The sequence below is a fragment of the Nicotiana sylvestris genome, chromosome 7, assembly GCF_000393655.2.
Source record: "Nicotiana sylvestris chromosome 7, ASM39365v2, whole genome shotgun sequence".
NCBI classification, from domain to species: Eukaryota; Viridiplantae; Streptophyta; class Magnoliopsida; order Solanales; family Solanaceae; genus Nicotiana; species Nicotiana sylvestris.
Window position 1 is genome coordinate 164,003,763 of NC_091063.1, and position 19,271 is coordinate 164,023,033.

The 19,271-nt window shown below is 36.7% G+C and overlaps 1 protein-coding gene across 1 annotated transcript; it reads left to right on the forward strand.

The window, feature by feature from the left end:
* The first annotated feature begins 3,916 nt into the window (after positions 1 to 3,916).
* On the forward strand, positions 3,917 to 11,070 carry LOC104239434 (peptidyl-prolyl cis-trans isomerase CYP21-3, mitochondrial-like). Its single transcript, XM_009794062.2, has 8 exons — positions 3,917 to 4,036; positions 4,623 to 4,801; positions 8,074 to 8,113; positions 8,527 to 8,577; positions 9,005 to 9,090; positions 9,730 to 9,867; positions 9,970 to 10,120; positions 10,612 to 11,070. Exons 2-8 carry the CDS (start codon positions 4,650 to 4,652, stop codon positions 10,696 to 10,698), a joined length of 705 nt encoding a protein of 234 aa, XP_009792364.1. The 5' UTR covers positions 3,917 to 4,036; positions 4,623 to 4,649; the 3' UTR covers positions 10,699 to 11,070.
* The last annotated feature ends 8,201 nt before the right edge of the window (positions 11,071 to 19,271 follow it).

The window sequence follows — 19,271 nt, forward strand, 5'->3', positions numbered from 1 at the left end:
TCGAGAACTCCATCCAAGCACGCTCGAAGTATGGTCTCTATGACACCAGACCTTCGACCCATTTCTTGAGTTCCAGAATTGGGTCTGGCATCTGGGCCATAGCTGTAATACCAGAAAACATAGATGAGGAAAGAAGATAAGAAGTAAAACAACAAAATTGAGCATTCAAGGCGAAGTACTACTTACGATTCATGTTCCACTTCTCAGGAAGCGTCACGTCTTCAGCAGGGATCATGACTCGCGCGGAATTCCAGTTTTATGGACGTAAAATGCCAAAATATGTAATTTGGTCATAGAGGGACGGTGAATATGGTTCCTTAGGCCGTATTTTACATCCCGGAAAAATTTTAGGCGATCTGGATCCGGGGTCCCGGGACCACGGCGGAAGGCGTGGGCTTTAGCACACGAAAATTTTGGACTCGCGCGGAATTCCAGTTTTATGGCCGTAAAATGCCAAAAAATGTAATTTGGTCATGGAGGGGCGGTGAATATGGTTCCTTAGGCCGTATTTGACATCCCGGAAAAATTTTAGGCGATCCGGATCCGGGGTCCCGGGCCCACGGCGGAAGGCGTGGGCTATAGCACACGAAAATTTGGGACTCGCGCGGAATTCCAAGATTCGTCTATGCTGGAGAACGGGGACCTACTGGCCCGGCGAGCAAGATTGATCAGTTCTCCTCGACAGAGCCGGGGACTGTAAAGTCGCATAAGGTGATCGAGGGTGAAAGGACATCCCTCGATTTTGCTTGTGAAGAATCGGAGAAGAATCACTATTCTCCAGAAGGAAGGATGGATCTGGCCAAGGGTCACATCGTATCTCTTGTAGAAGGCGATAATGATAGGGTCTAAGGGACCCAACGTGAAGGAGTAAGTGTAAGCACTTAGAAACCCCTCCACCTGGGTAGTGATCGATTCCTCGGGTGAAGGAACTACTACATGATTTTTGTCCCAGTTGCATTCCTCTTTAACTTTGTCGAGGATGTCTTCGATGATTGTGCATATGTACCTCGAGATTGGCTCACATCGGCCAGGTACCGAGGAAGTCTTTTCGACCTTAAAATCAACAATAGTAGAGCACCCTCCCGGAATGAAATACTCAAGGGGATATTCCTCTGCTGCTCAGTCGTCGGCGGGACATAATGAAAAGGCGGCCTCCTTTTTCGGTACAATATTTGAAGTTTTTGCCATTGTAGAAGTAGAAGAAAAAATGAATTAGGATGGTACGCGGATTGCTAAAAGTGCAAGATATTTGGATGCAAGAATTGCGAACCAAAGAAATTTTTGAAGAGAAGCAAAAATAGGGGAAGCTTTGAATGTAAAGTCTTAACAGAGGGAGGTTACAATACCTATAGCTTGTCGGTGACGGTTCAGAACTCATGGTGGCCGACCAGCAACTAACAGGCATTTAATGCCTTGGTAACAGGACCGACGGGACGTTTCGAATTACCGCTTACGTCATGATCGGGTGTACTAGTGATGTTCATCGCTTACGTCATTGCCCATCGAGACGGAGCTGGAAAATTCATATCGTTTCTCGTCATCTTCTTTCCGAGAAACGAGAGGACTATCTGTATACGGTCAAAATCGGGATTGCCCTTCATATGACTAATCGAGACTGGAATATGATAAGCCAAGGTTCAACCTCGTGTTATGTTGAACCATGGTGCAAAGTTAGAGTGCCGAGCTCGTGACCCAGAGGTCGATCAAGATCGATACCGAGCAAGATAGAGATCGAGCAAGATCGAAGGAAGCTTACCAAACCAAATAACGGAAAGCCAAAATATCCGCAATCGGACGAGGATCACGGCAAAATCCCAGCATGTACTAGAAGAGGCCGATTAATTAGCTAATCATGAGATTTCTTACTGTATTTAGAATTGTATCAAGAGTAGGATTCCCTTATAAAAAAGATCTAATCATTTGTAAAACATCATCACATTTAAGCAATACAAAGCAATACACTGCCTTTCTCTAATTCTCATTATCTTGTTACTCTGTTCTTATATTAGCGGAAACTTCACTTGGTTTAAGGGTGATCGAACTCGAGGACTAAGGCTATTCGATTCGTCCGGTTTACATTTATTTCTTTTGCAGTCAATTCCAATATTAATATATTTTTTCTCAATTTGTACCAAGTTATATTATGTATCCTTAAAATCACATATAAATTCAATTGTTATACATTATTTGAGTAAACACTGTGTCACCAAATTCAATAGCTAGCCTATACGTAAGGACAATGATATGGCTACGATCGCTATTGTATACATATCGAAGAGATGCAACAAAGTATTCCGATCATTAGGTAATTTTTTTGATCAAATGTCTAGTAATGTATATTTAATCAATCAATTAATTCATCATGATAGAGAAGAAAAAAGGTACACGGACCATATTCGAGCCATCTAGTTTTTTGAATATTCAATTGTAAAATTTCCTGATGAGAAAATGTCAAATCATGTAACTTTCTTAAATCGTAATTAAAAGGGATCATCCACTAAACGAACACCACCTACGTTCGCGGAATGACAAGATAAGGAGAAGACAATATCGTAAAATTGGCATGGGCTAGCCAGTTTTCGGACTGATCATTCAAAAATAGCCAATATTTGCAAAGTTATTAAAAAATAGCCATTATTTTGCTGTAACACGGAAAGTTCAAGCATAATATACTAAAGATCGGTGCACCTGTGTATGAACTTCCAGCATATTATGCTGGAACTCTAACACACTGAAAGTTCCAGTACATTATACTGGAGATTGGAGTAACGGTACTCTAATCTCCAGTATATTATGCTGGACCGGTATATTATATCGGAACTCCAGTATAATAAACTTATACTGGAATTCCATTATATTATACTGGAGTATTTTTTCGGATTTTGAATAGTATTTTCGTTCAGATTTATCTTTACATGAAAAGTAGCTAAATTTCAATTACTTTTGAAACTGTGGCTATTTTTGAATGATCACTTGTAAATTTGGCTATTTTTGAATTTCTTCCGACAATATCGAGTCCCCTTTCTCCCAATTCTAAGGGCCCACGTTTGGCCATATAAAAAAAATTCACTTTTTTCAGAACTTTTTTTTTCGAATCGACCATAAAATTTTCAAATTTAACTTAAAGTTAAATTTTAGAATTTTTCGAAAATTTGAAAAACTCCAAAAAATTATTTTTTAAATTTTTTACTTCAAATCACTCACAAAAATTTAAAAACAACTTCAAATGTATTCATGTCCAAAGTAGCTCCAATTTTCAAATATCATTTTTACTTGAATTTTTTTTCACTTTTTTCTAAAATTTCACTATTCTTATATCCATACGCCCACTAAATTGTATAATATCACATGTGTTTGTCAGCAAAAACTATTGTTCTAAGTCCAGAATATTTAAATGAAGATGCATCTGATAGCCCTTGACAATCTTCATGCTGTATTTGAATGTTATTATTGCTCTATGAAAAAAAACATACTAAATCGATAATTTTCAAATTTTCGTAGATATTAAATCTTTAATTTTGAATGTCCTTGCATGTATAAAGGATTAGATGTTTTGTATTTCTGACATAATATATGAAATTTGCAAGAAAAGATATTTGTGATATTTGATTGGTAGCGTTAATGCTAACTATTCGCTTCGGCTGAAATATTTATCATGTGTTTTGTAATAAAATTCAAATAACTATTTGCTTCCGAATTTAAATCATTCTTACGCTTTGTAATAAAATAATTTCACTCTCACTGTTTAAACTTAATTAGGATGTTTTATCCTATGACACTATAAATATAATAAGCAAATCAAATTAATATCTAAGAAATTATATCAATCAAATATGTCGTGAGTACAAAATAATAATGAATAATTAATTTAACTTCGGGGCGAAATAGAAAAACACAATTTATTAAAGGTAAAGCTTTGAAAATTAAACAAAGATTCATTTAACTGTCTTCTCTGTTCTGTCACCTAACGCCACACGGAATACAACGAAGAGACAGTGAAGAAACAACGAAAAGTAATCAAATTCTGCCAGCGAAGGTCACACTCTAAATCTTTTTCTTTTTTTTTCCGTATTTTTATTTGATTTTTCTGTTCAAAATCCAATCTTTATACTAAGCTAGGGTTTATTTTTTGGCATAATTTCGGTACAAAATGTTAGCTCTTGATTTTGCTAAATTTAGAAATTGAAGTCCAGAATCTGAAATTCTCAATTTCTCATGTATTAATTTAAAAGGAAATGGATTCAGATCGGTTCATATGATGTTTTAAGTAAACCCCATGTCTATAATTTTTTTTTTTTTTTTGAGTATTTATGTTAGAGTTGTATGTATGTTTTGATGGATTTAGCTTGAAGCTTCAGTAAGGAAAATATAAAGTTCAAATATTTTTGGGGTTTTTAATTTTCTGTAGTTATCAAGTCCATTTAAAATTTAAAAATGGGATTTTGCTGCATCTGAAGTGCGACTGATTCAATAAATATGTGAAAATGAAGCAAAATTATAAAGAAATAAATGGGTAAAAGAAATTTAATTTCTTGTTGTCGTTTCAGATTGTTTATATTGGTTTGTTTTTTTAAGCTTGGTGGAGTTGATTTTAATTTTGTATTTACTTTTTGAAAATTCAGAGATAATACTTGAAAGTCGTAAGCCTCATGGCGAAGATAAAACCACAAGCTCTTCTATTGCAAAGCAAAAAGAAGAAGGGGCCAAGTCGTGTTAGTATCCCTACGATCATGCTATATGGCGTGATTGTTGCTGTCATGGTGTTTTTCCTGTTTGCTACTTATAGACACTGGTCTCGGAGGTTTGTGAAAATCCTCTCTTGAGTACTTGCTATTATTGTTGTATCTGTTTTAAATCTTGTTTTATCTGCTTGTAGAGTCTAAATTTGTGATTTCTTAGTAGTTTTATTGATATGTCGAGTTTGTTGTTTGGTTTAGATTTTACATGTGGAAAACAAGCTGAAAGAGAGATAACCCATGTTGTGCGGACTCTCCAAAATGCTGCCGCACCCATGTCGGATCCTCCAAAATCGTACCTGGAGATATTTCTGGAGATATTTTCGAAGAGTCCGAGCAACATAGGGTACAACTATAAGAAAATACTACCGACATTTAGGGAGAAAAAATAAATGGCTTGTCCGTTTTTATTAACGTTTAACTAATCCGATGTCCAAATAACCCCAATATGCATTACACCTAAATGACTCAGGAGATTTTGTCCTTCTAGAGAGCGGATTGGAAGATGTACCGACATTTATGAATGGTGGGATAAGTTGTGCATTACAGGGACTGAAGATCATGACATACCAGGGTTCAATTCCAACTAACGCAAAAAAAAAAAAAAAAAAAGTTAATTCCCGTCTGTCTAAGCGTATGTACTATTGGGAGCATGCAAGTATCCAGTGTAATAGTTTGAGGCGCGCACAAATGATTTGAATATGACTGTTACAAAAATAAAAGCAAGAATAAAGTAAAATTTGACAAAATCAAATTCTGTTTGGATAGTGCTTACATGTGTTCCTCTTATATATATGGAAATGAATTTATTGTTTATGTGATCATATGCAAGATAATGGAATTAATAATATGGATCATCTCTATATCTGGACAGACAAGACTAGTTTTTAATAGACTAAGTAATGGCTTGTTATGTAAATTAGACAGAGTTGATCTTTATCATCCAAAGGTCAGCTGTTTTCCTTGAAATCCAAGAATGGGTGGAAAAGAAGAAAAGCTGTGCAACTGGTCTAACTTCCCTAAGCCCCATGCGTCCGAACCACCTCTAGAAAAAACTTTTCTTTGATGCCTCTGTTTGTCCATCTTTTTTCCTTCTCTCATGCAGTTTCCTCATTTTCTAAAAACATGACGGCAGCTCATGTGAAGCTTGAAGCTTTATGGAGGCATCCATATTAGTAAGAATCTGTAGTGATAAGAATACAATGATAGAACTAGTGCTGGTGATGAGCTGTGAAGCTACTTTTGTTCTGACACCAAGGTTTTCTGATAGTGTTTTAGTTTTGATTATGGTTTGCTGTTAATGATCACTTTGATAATGGTTTTCATGATGATGCGTAAATCAGTATATGCTCTCTAACAAGGAATTGATTATATCTGATGTTGAAAAATGAATTGTGATAAATAACATGTCACGGAGAGAACCAAATATGCTGCTTAAACTCATTATGGTATGAATCTTTTGAATCTACTGATATTGGTGTTGTGATGTATGAAATTTATGAGCTACATATTTAATGTCATTATTTGATTGCTAACTGGTGTTGTTGTTTTTTCATGTTTTTTTTGGGGGGTGGATTCAACATGAAAGGTTGTATATGTAAATATGTGATTCCGTGTCATGTACCGTTACATTCGAAACTTCTGCTTTATCAAAAAAAACATAAGTAACTAAAAGGCAAAGGTCCAATTTTGTCCTTGAACTATGCAAAATGGTCCAGATTTTCCATCCATTAATAGTTGGGGTTAGATCTATCCTTGCTGTTATAACAATGGGCTAGATTTGCCCTTGTTGACTAACAATCAACTGTTAAGACTAATACACCATCAGTGCATAGTCAGCTCCTTCTTCCATTCATAACAGAATAGCAATCATTTTCCCTTTTATCTCCATGCACTCACCTCTCGGCCATACTCATTCTATTGTCGGTACCACCTCTAATTCATAAAAGTTCACACTTAACAGTTTCACCTTGGTTTCATCTCCGCTAGTACCACCGAAATTCTATGCATCCCTTTTCACTCCCTCTACACAAACTCAAAAGCTCCATCATCTGTAGATTTTGAAAATTCCTGAAACTATCAGCCATTTTTTACCTGGGATGATTCACAGAGGATGACTTTAACAAAGTTGTAAAGGTTGATTTAACTGTAGGTGGGGGAAGTTCATGGGTACTTTTTGTCAAATTGGTATTAAAATTAGTTGGGCTTTGAAATTGGCAATGAATGGCAACTCCAATAGAATTGGAGACTGAAGCATTTTGATTGATTTGTCGATTAAGGGTGTTTGGCCTGTCAAAGTTTGTTAATAATTTAGGAAATGAAGGGGTTTGGTTTTCTGGGTGTTTTAACAGTTCAAAATCGGGCCACCATTGCCGTCAATGAGCTCAACACCGGAATTCATAAGACCTTGATTCGTCCCAACTGGTCTAAATTTGCACTGCTGGGATTAGTCTTAATAGTTGACCATTAGTAAACAAGGGCAAATCTAGCCCATTTTGGTACGGCAAGGGTTGATTTGACCCCAACTATTAACGGAGGGCAAATCTAGACCATTTTGCATAAAAGTAAAAAGAAGAAAATGTTTGAGTCTGACATATGAAACCTTCGAACTCCAGGATACTGTCCTGGAGTTTTAATTTACAAAGACTGAAATCCAGAAACGCTTTAAGTTACAAAACTGAACTCTAGGACACTATCATTAATGCTATGCTAAATCGGCAGTTGGATGTGTAAAGGTGTTGCACTTGCTTTTGGTACTGGTAGCAAGGAATTGGTTTGGTTTCTTGGTGGCTAGGAAAGGAGGATGTGAACTTTACACAAGGAGATATTTAAAATTTTATGGATATTGTTCTGCAAGAGCAAAATTTTAGTAATTCATTTTCTTGAAAAGGTGGACGTTTTTCAGCTTCTCACTGCAAGCTAAAATGTATGTCCCCACGCATTCTTCCGTTTGACCCCTCCTTATCCTGGTATTAGCGTTCCTTGCCTTAGTCTGGTCTCTTCACAAATGTAGTTCTTAATGGTTCATGCTCGTATAATATTCAGGAAAAATTAGTATCTTAAAAGCCCCATTATTAAGTCAAAAGTAACTCTTCATGCGGAATTCTCCAAAATATGCACATTTTCTGACTGAATGCAGTTATCACTCAACTCTTTTGCACGTGTGTCATGAACAAATTGAGACATGTAACTTTTTAAACTAATTTATGAGACACTGCAAGCCTATAGATCATTTCTTAAGTACCTTACAATGACAGCTACTACCTCAATCCCAAAAGCAAGTTGGGACAGGCTTTATTAATCCAAACTGATCTAACACTTGTTAATTTTCTTCTAGGTCAATAATTCAGACACATGATGACTTGTCAACCTCTGAGGTATGAATTACTGCCAATTTCTGTTCTTGCTTGATGGTAAATTATTTTGGCCATTAGGGGTTGATTTGCTTGTAGCTTTTGATGGTCTGTGTTGAGATACTTGTGACTGTAAAAATTGCATTTGTCACAGTTAAAAGTTTCTATGACATGGAATTCTTGTGGAGTAGATCTTGTTGTTATGAGAATTTCGTAATTCATGACTTGTAGGAGGGCTTCATTTTCTGCCTCATTGGGATGGGGAATTTGTAACCCCCTATTTAGACTTTTTGGACTTCCATCTTTCTGAATTGATGTCACAATTCTCGCTACAAGATTATCCGGGTTCAAACAAGAATTGAGAATCAGATGCAGGCGAAATTCTTGGTTCTATTCTTTTTCAGTGCTTAATACATATTTCTGTTTGCATGATGCAGGGTGAAAATTCTTTTATTGAGCATAAGGAATCTGATGCCCCTAAATATGCGGTGAGTTTACAGAAGCTTTCTTCTGCTGCATTTTATCTGGAAAGTGACCGCACTTGTGATTTCAATGTCAGTTTTGTTCAAGTATTACAATACTGGTTCTTATAGTGTATCAGAAGTTTGTATACATAAGTATGGCAAGGTATCCCTTCCATTATCCTTTTGTAGTTCCCTTGTTCCTACTTCTAACACGTACTGTTCCCAAAGCTTATGATTAACTTCAAATATTGACTAGTTGGTTTGATACGTGGAAATTTCCTTTTTGAGACTTCTTTAGGCAAATAACAGTTTACTACTGTTTCATTTCTTTTACAAGTTCTATTCTTTTGTTTATTTTGGGTACAATTGGAGAATTCACTACCCAATTTGATTGTTTGGCTTTCTATTTACTTATATTTTCCCCTTTGTTAACTCTTTTAATCTTTGACAGTTCATATCCACCTCAAAAGGATCGATAACCGTGGAACTTTACAAGGATGGTTCTCCTGACATTGTTGACGAATTTGTTGATTTCTGGTGCGTACTTGGTTTACTTTTGTTTATGTCTAGGGTAATTTCCATTGAAATTATGTGGTGGATTTGTATTCACGTTACCTTAAGCTATTTCTTCACTCTGCAGTGGTGGTTACTGGGGTTGGGAGTGAGTGTGTCTAGAAGCATGTGTGTATATTGGTTTGACGTTTTAGGCTGATGAAATGATGTAGAGCTTATTTCTTAACTCCCCACCCTTCATACAAACCTCAAGTTTTCAAACTTTGATCTCCATAAGTGGGCTTCTCAAAGGTTTTTCCTCCTCTTAAGAAGGCATAAACTGTTCATCTTCTTTGTTATCCGAAAGAGAACCTTTAAGGCTATGAACGGTAATTTCAGTGTCACAATTATCAATCAGTGAATACTAAAACACCGCATCATGTAGATGAGTAAATCCAGAATCTAGGAAAATGTTCTGGGTGAAGATATGTCATGCTAATTCGCTAGTGCTTCACATGGTATAGGCCGTGCAGTTGGCACTTTGAGACTTGTCGGCACTGATACATGTTGCTTTATATAATGAGTTGATTGGTTTAGTGTCATAGTTGTTTGCCCTATGCATTGTTTGAAGGATTTCTTGCATTTCTTAGCTAGAATGATAAACTTTACAAAATGCCTTTGCAGTCAGAAAGGCCACTTCAAAGGGATGCAATTTAATCGTGTAATAAAGCACTTTGTTATCCATGGTAGTAAAGTTGATAAACTTGACGCTACAGAAGATTGGACTTCGAGGGGAAAGCATTACAGTCGACTAGACACGAGGTTTGCCTCATCTTATTTGCTGTTTTTCGTTTATTGATCTGTAAACAAGTCTTGATAACTAACTGTTTGATTGATCACTAAGTTATGATTCTCTATATTCAGCCTGAAGCATGAAGCTTTTATGCTTGGTACTTCAAAAACAAAACATGAAGGTGGAGGATTTGATCTGTTTATAACGACTGCTCCAATCCCAGATCTGAATGACAAGATCAATGTATTTGGGCGTGTGATAAAGGGAGAAGATATTGTGCAGGTATGAGTTACTTTTCCTTTTCCTATCAGTTGTTGCATAGAGTACGATGATGTTTGCATTTGATGTTTCACTGCCTTGTCATATCATTTAGCATTTATCAGTAATCCAAGTCCGGAGCAGTGTGCATATGGTTTCTTACCTTTTCATCAGGAAAAAAGAAAAAAGAACAGTGTGGATGTGGTAGATGCATCCCCTGAGCAGTTGGACGATTATATTCATCGTACAGCTTGAGCAAGAAAACGAATATCCAAATGAAATTAATCCATAAGTATAACATTGTTATTAAAAACACTTAGTATAAGTTGGCGTTTGTACAATGTAAAAGCAGTGAACTATGGAGCAAAGGATGGGCGAGAAAACGAAGAACGAAAAACTAAATATGCAATTCGAGTTTGGTTGCCTATTTCATTTACAATTTTTGTAATGTGATTTCTCTCTTCTATCTTTCTTTTGCGCTCCTTTAATGTGCATGTTTTTTAATGATTACTTAGGAAATTGAAGAGGTAGATACAGATGACCATTATCGACCCAAAACTCCTGTTCAGATCAATGAAGTTACTCTAAAATACAACATTTGAAGCCTGCAGTGTCCATAATATGATGTTCTTAAACCTCATTGATCAAAGTCTGCAGTGAACGTGGATTTGCAATATGGGTACAGCGACAGAAACCATCTTGCTGATTTTAATTCCTCAGTAGTGACATGACGCGGCTTGTCATTGATGCTTGTTGTGTAAAAATCTTGATATGATATTCCATTTGTATAACTTTTTTTGTTTTTTCCCAATTTTTCCCCTTAGATAAATGTTCGGCAGCTCTCTGTTATTTTATAACGTAGTATGTTGAGAGGAAAACTATCTTAACTTGAATATAATCAGAGACACAACTTTACCCGAGAAAAGTATGTTCTTTAACTTGAATATATAAAGAAATGTTGTACATTAGGTGTTCTGGATTGCGTTTGACAAGTTCTTGATCTTAGAGAATTGCATATTTTTAGTTGCTTGCAAAAATAATAGCCAATAAAATGTATGTTTTTTTATATATGTGTGTGTTATATATATATATATATATATATATATATATATATATATATATATATATATATATATATTTAGCTAGCGAATGCAATTCAGCCATTTTTTTAAATTGCCCTTGATTTTACTACCTATTTTAAGTGGCAGCTGCAAATGCTTAATGGGCCTTCCTGCACTGTATATCGAGTCAAACTTAAACTTTGTGACTATTTATTGTTTGCTTGTTTAGCGTTTTTCTAGTAAAAATAGCACGGTATAGCCAGTTTTCGGATTGGTCATTCAAAAATAGCCAGTGTTTATGAAGTCAATGAAAAATAGCCACTATTTTACTGCAACAGAGATCGGTCCAGCATAATATACTGGAGTTCGGTGCACCTGTGTATGAACTCCAGCATATTATGCTGGACCGGTATACTTTGCTGACTCCAGTATAATATACTGGAGACTGGAGCACCGGTGCTCCAAACTCCAGTATATTATACTGGACAATTATACTTGCTGGAACTCTAGTATATTATGCTGGAGTTCTAGTGTACTTATGCTGGAGTTTCAGCATACTTATCCTGGAACTCCAGTATAATATGCTGGAGTTCAAGCATACTTATGCTGGAACTCCAGTATAATATACTGGCATATTTTTCGGGTTTTGAACAGTATTTTAGCTCAGATTTATCTTTATATGAAAAGTGGCTAAATTTCGATTACTTTTGAAACTTGGCTATTTTTGAACGACCAGTTGTAAATCTGGCTATTTTTGAATTTCTCCCGTTTTTCTAATATTATTTGGCTAGCTTGTGCACACTTAAGTCATCTTTCTAGTTAATCAGAAGTCTGGGATTCGAGTTAGGAGAATGAAAAAGATCCTGGTAAGGAGCGTCTTTCTTTAATAGGCCTTTATACTGTGTGAATCTATATTAATTGGGTATCAAGCCGGGTACCGAGAGAAACTAAAAAAAGGGACATCTATATGGAGATTAAGGAATTCAATAGAGCAAAAATTCTCATGGCCTGACTTGATGAAAATGAGTATCGAACCTAACTTACAAGTAAACGCTTATTATTGTAATCAGCTCATGTATTACCACCTCTATATATTGATGGTTCTCTATTCCTAGTCATTAATCTACTTTACAACATGCAGATCTTATAAGTTATCCAATTTGACAACGATTTATTGAGTGGTTAGTTATTAACTTCTTTTTATTTATAACAATGGTGTCTAGGTTAGCTTTCGCACTTTAATTATTTCGCTAGATATCTGTTACTTTTCACTTGTACATGCAATTGAATAAACTTATCCACCAAAACTTAGGTAAAAAAATAAATTAATTTGCGGGAATTTGAACCTCGATTCGATAGTTTTCACTCAATTCATTGAGTACTAATCACCCATTAGGCACAGTCAAAGGCGGGCCTATGTTGTAAAGATAGGGATCACCAACACTCAGAAAATTCGGCAAGAATTCTATATATACATGTATATGTCTTTAAAAAATAATAATATATTAATAGAAACACTTTATATATAAAACAGATTTGAGTTGAATGCAAAAGTGCGCCCACGACCTTCAAATTCTGGATCGCCGGCCTCTGTCATTTATCTACATCGTTGGCCTCATTATGTTATGGAGTTCTTTTTTTTTTGTCAATATGAAAAAGCAGACAGTGACAAGGGGATTGATCAAGACAAATCCACAATACCACGGTTTAGGAAAATTAACAAAGAAAAACAAAAAGAGGAACGAGAGTTTACAAAAGTAAGAATATATCAACATCATACATTAATATATTGAAAGCTTTGGCCCCCTTTCCAACAAGTAGCAATCCCAACCCAGAAAAATACTTTTTAAGAGATAAGAACATGCAAGAAAAAAAGCAAAGATTATCCTAATTCCACGATGAAAGGTAGAGGATATATTATACTTCATTATATAAGAATGCTTACAAAGAAAATCTTCCCAAATTGAGAACCATTGGAAATTTTGAATTTTTACCTATTAAATAAAGCAAATATACGACTAATCTTGGCTATGATATGGACTAATAAGTCAGGATTGAAGTTGATGGAAGATAGCAAGTAAACGATGAAATAGTCAAAGTACAAGCGCAAACTGACCCGAAAACTATCACTTAAAAAAAGAGAAACCAAAGGTTATGTGATTCCTTTACATCAACATCAAGTTCGAGTTAGCATAAATCACATGATGTCAATTTATGTAATTTATTGTTGAGAAAAAATATTGTTGAGAAGTTGTGTTTAAATTTATGTAATTTCGGGAGATTTTAATAGTCCAGTTGATTGGTTATATGAACTTTTATATTGTTAGAATGTTAGCGAAAATTTGATTTCCCACCTTGTAATCAACTTCGAGTTTCCTCTTTTCCTTCCCTTTTTATAATAAAAAAAAAATTAAAAAGTCTATGCAATTTCTAGCTCATGTTCAACACTTCTTTAGTTAAATTCATGCACACAGTGCTTAGAGAGAGATTATGAAGTGACAGCAAACTAAACTAGGTGGAAAACAAAAAAGAGCCCTCTGTTTTTAAAGGACAAGAGACTTTGATTTCTATGTACAGTTTCTAAAAACTTGTGTCCCAAAATGGGAAACAATAGAAAATGCACGTCACATATTCATGTTTATAAAAAGAACATGAATTTACTATGATTAAGTAACAAATTAGTTAAGAATCCATGTTAATTAGCTAGTTAAATAATATAAAAGTGTATATAGAAGATGCACGTCATATATTTATTTTGGTGCACATACCTGTATGGGTCGAAATTTGGTCACCACGACCGTTACCGAGTAGGATGAGGAACGAGGTTATCGTGATGCACCGTCTGATGGTTGTCATGGTGAAAGGCAACGACCAAGGGCGGACAGTCGATGCATGGCGTCCACTATAGTGTAAACTTAATAGGAGACAGTAAGAATATGCCTTTCGAATATTCTCTATGTTGTACTTTTTAGAGTTTCTTGGGAGATTGCCCCTTATAAATAGGAAGATTGAGTAAAGAAAAGGGGGCACGGGAAAAAAGACAAAAGAATACTTTGTAAAAGAATCCTATGATAGTGAATACAAAAGCAGTCTTGTTCATTGATTGCAGAAAAAAAGTTTATATCATTGCACAATATAGAGAAGATCCAAAGATTCTACAATCATCTCATATTTATTCCTTCCCTACGCCGATTGCATCTACTAAGATTGATTGTGCATTTAAGTCTTCACATTTATGGGCATTTATTTGATTCCAACATATTTGTTACATCATTCATCTTATTTTCTTCGTCCATCGCTTGATCTAGATTTTATTGAGCTTGACTAAGATTGGCCTCACCATTTTCATTAATTGTTTTAATCTAAAAGATTTTGACATTTTTTGGTCAAACAATTTAGCGTCGTCTGTGGGGACATCTTTAGTTTAGATCTCAGTTTCATCTAGATCATAGAAAGGGATAGTCACCTTTTTCTAGCTTTGAACAAACTAACAATGGCAGGAAAAGGAGATGCAAGGTTAAAAGCAATAGCAGGTGTCACAACCAACATCCTGAACACTATCATAAAGACAGTAGGGAAGATAACGAAAACGTGACACCAAACGCTACACCTAGGGGAGACGCTTCACCTCCCCCGCATGAAAGCGTAACTGCTTCGCGCGAAAAAGAAGCCTCCACGTCTACAACAGGAGAGGCACCACCGGCCGTAAGAAGACTACTGGAAAAATGGCTAACAAGCACTCTGAACAACATACTTGATAAACCCGTCCAAAGGGATAATAGAGACATTGCACATGTAGATGTCACGACGATCGCTGACAAACAAGATGTCCCCCGCACAGGTAACACTCATGCTACTGTTGACGCAGGTAATGACACGCTCGCAACTGTTCTAAAGAAAATGGAGGAAATGAAAAATGAGTATAAGGCACTTCGTGACCAGATGAAGGAGCACCAGGAAAGGGTCGACAAAATACCAGGCGACCCAAAGTTGTTACCAAAATGGGACGTTGGTCGATTCATCGAGCAACCATACAATAAGGAAGCAGCCCTCTCACGCCATTCCAAAAACCTTCAAAATGCCACCATACCTGAAGATATATGACGGTACTACAGACCCAGAAGATCATATCATCCACTATGTCACAATCATAAAAGGTAATGATCTTTCGAAAGAACAGGTACCATCGATGCTACTGAAAAAGTTTGGCGAAACCCTAATAGGGGGAGCCTTGACCTGGTACTCACAACTACCAGCACGGTCAATAGCAACATTCGAAGAAATGGCGGAAAAGTTTGTTAACGCTCATGCAGGAGCTAAAAAGACAGAAGCCAGGGTAAACAACATATTTGCCGTCAGGCAGATGCACGGCGAGGAGCTCAGGGACTTCCCGGTTCAATAGGGTGAGAATGAGCTTGCCAAATTTGTCAAAGGGAATGGCGGTAGCAGCCTTCCAGAATAGGTTAAACAGGAATGGGTCGAGAGTGACCAGAAAACTGTTAAGCAGGATCATGAAATACCCTCCCACCACTTGGTAAGAAATCCACAATGCCTACTGCGCCGAGGTAAGGGCCGGTGAGGAAGACCTCAACGGTCTGACCCAACGGTTGATGTCAGTTCAAGCTGAAGCAAGGAAAGATCGTTGCAACGACGGTCGAAGAGATCATTTGGGGCCCCACCTCGGTCGAGAAAGGAATCAACCCTACATCAGGACATTCATTCCACCCCCTCCGCGGCACCAGATCCCCCTCCTCGACATACAGTGCCATACCGACACAAAAATGTATGCCTCTGCTTTTATCTGCTCACAATTCTTATGTCTCTCCTTCAGAAATAGTGTACGCACTAGAGAAACTCGACACAAAGGTACAATGGCCGCAAAAGATGAAGTCCGACCCAAGCACTCAGAAGTCAAACGTTCTTTGCGAATTCCACCAGGAAAGGGGTCATAAAACCAAAGATTTATAGGACTGCGGCAGGAGGTAGTAAGGATGCTAAATTAGGGACACCTGAAAGAGCTGCTAAGCGATGGAGGGCGAGCTAATTTTGCCCATGGACGCGAACAACCCTAGGGACCTCCAAAACCACCCTTTCTCGCTCGTACTATACAGATGATCATCGGCGGAGGCGATGACACAACAATAGACCATGTAAAGTTCACCACTACACATAAACTCAAACAATCGATCACTCATGAACAGTATGATGACCTCGAAGATAGTATCATCTTCGATATATCAAATACCGACGGTTTGTCTTTCCCTCACTACAATGCTCTTGTTATTGTCGTGCCCCCTTTTTTCCCTTTTTGCGGCGGGAAAGTCCGGGTTTCGACATTCATGGGGGAATAACTTGTTTCCTTTGGGAATTGAGTATTTTGAAAAGTCGTCACCTAACGGATTATGGTGCGTTAGGGCACCTAGAATAATTAACTTGTGTAACTAGTTTGCATTACCAGAGATTAGGGTAAGGGCTCAAAATAACCTTGAGGGGAGGATGTTAGGCACCCATTGCAGTCCACAACGGTGGGTCCCGATCGAACTTAAACTATGTGAATTAGTCATCTTAACAAGTAAACACATATTTACAAATAAAGGCATGTTTTCACACTCTAAATACATGTACGATTTAGGTAATGAGAGCAAGAGAGAGGTTTGAACAACTTGCACATGTATATGTAAAGAAAAGGAAGTTTATAAAATTTAAACACATATAGAATTAGGAAAGGGAAGTCCTAGGTTTATTAGCCTACAGGCTCATACCCATGTAATACCCAGTAATCACTCCTCAATGAGGGGCTATACGTGACATTAGCGCGCAGTCATCATATCCTTTTACTACCAATTACCCTCCCCTTAGTGGTTATATAAGCGAGTTTAATTTACGACCTCTAAGGGTGCTGCTACCCGTCCCTTCCTTATGGTCCTGGAGGAATTTGGGACCACTAAATCTGGACATTTCTAGACAACCTAAGGTTTTTAAAAGGTAAAAATCTAGGCGACATGAAAATAACATGTAGGACAAGCAAATAGGGACAAACAGTTAGAATGCTCATATTTACCTCTGCATGCATATAGATAATCAAACAGCACGTCTAAAGCATATATTTTCAAAAGAAGTTCAGAAATCCTAAGAACATGATATCAAGATGAACATCACAAAAACAGAACACAGTATTTTTTTTAGGGAAGTGGCAGGATCCTAACCAGTTTGCCTACTGGTTTTACAACTTGTTAAACCTGGATAATTTCACATATAAACAGAACTGGTTTCACAATTATTTAACGCCCTAAGGCTTGCCTAAGTGCGTATATGCAGTCATAATTTTGAGAAGACATTTTTTGAAGTCCTTTATCCTATATGCATGCTTTCTATTGATATTAACTAACACAGCGTTGAGGACTATTAAAGAAACGAGTAGGATGATTAATAAACTGATTCAGAACCTACAAGCATGATTTTTATAATTACAACTGATTTTACATCATATGGACATGATTTCTAATTAATAGTGATTTTAGATCCTATAGGCATGATTTCTAATTAAAATTGATATTAGATCCTACAAGCATGATTTCTAATTAAAACAGATTTTAGATCCTATATGCATGATTTCTAATTAAAACTGATTTTAGATCCTATAGGCATGGTGCCTAATCATGTAAAGTAAAGCAGACAGAATTTATTTGAACCAAAGCAAAACCCTATAGGCATATTATCTAACAATCACATTTGAACCAAAATGAACCCTATAGGCATGTTATATAACAAAACATGTTTGGACCAAAGTAAAACCTATAGGCATGCTATCTACCCAACTTTATCCATAGTATACAACTACCCTCCCTTTTCACTAATTACCCCAATATCTGTTTACAATTAATTATTACAAACCAATGATTGAATAAAAATTACATAAATAGAATAGAAATTAAGCTATAGGGAGCCTGAAGTAGGCCCAAAGCAAATCCTGGTGTACCAAGGCAACCCATCAAATCCTCCTATTTCTTCTAAAAAGGGAGTCATATCTATGTTCCCAAAACGTAACACAGTCCTTTCCTTGTCCCAAAACATAGTTGCAGCCTCGATCAGCATTTTGTTTGGCTAAAGATCCAACAGAGAAGGCAAGTTTCCTAAGAGTCGTTTCACATGGTTTTGGTTACATGAAGGAAGATCCCTCCACCAATCTAGCAAAAGCGAGGGGATGCTACCAACCATACCAAATCTGAGGACCTCGTGCCTCATTTTATGCAAAACAAAAGAGAGTTAGGTCATTTCCCCCTTCAGGTTCGTCTATTTATACAGTAATGATTAGCATATTGGCAGTTATTTCTCCAAATTAATGCACATAATCGTGGTTGCGTCCGTTAGGACTATGGAAAACCCGATGGACTTTTGGATAAGACTTGTCTTAAAGGGCTATTATGCGGATAACATATTAACCCGGCTAGATTTGACCATGATGCATGTACAATTAATCAGAGTAAGGCTTCTATAGAGGTCTAGACTAGGACCCTCAAGCGGACAACTTAAGGGGGAAAGACACGGAACCGTCGAACGCACCGCTGATCGACTAGTTTTACCGCAAATACGCCTTTCCAAATTTAAAGGGTGATATATATGAAGAGCGCAAACACTTATCAAGCGTTTCTATAGGATTAATTATGCACGAGTGGAATATGATAATGAGCATGATTTATGCAGCAATAAATAGCATGTTGTCAAGTATTTACACGTAAGAAAAATAATAAATGCAGTATTTAAATAATTGAAAGACAGTTACATAAAAGAAAATAAAAAGACAAGTCAATTCCAGGAAAATAAAGAAATCATAAATGCTTGAAAATAGACAGTTAAATTCAAATAAGGGGAAAGGGCACGTGGGATAGAGCATGCTTGGACTAATTCACAAAATAAGTTCGTTATGCTAAGAGCCTACAATATCCCTAGCAGAGTCGTCATGCTATCGTGCCCCCTTTTTTCCCCTTTTTGTGGCGGGGAAGTCCGGGTTTCGACATTTATGGGGGAATAATTTGTTTCCTTTGGGAATTGGGTATTTTGAAGAGTCGCCACCTAACGGATTATGGTGCGTTAGGGAACCTAGAATAATTAAC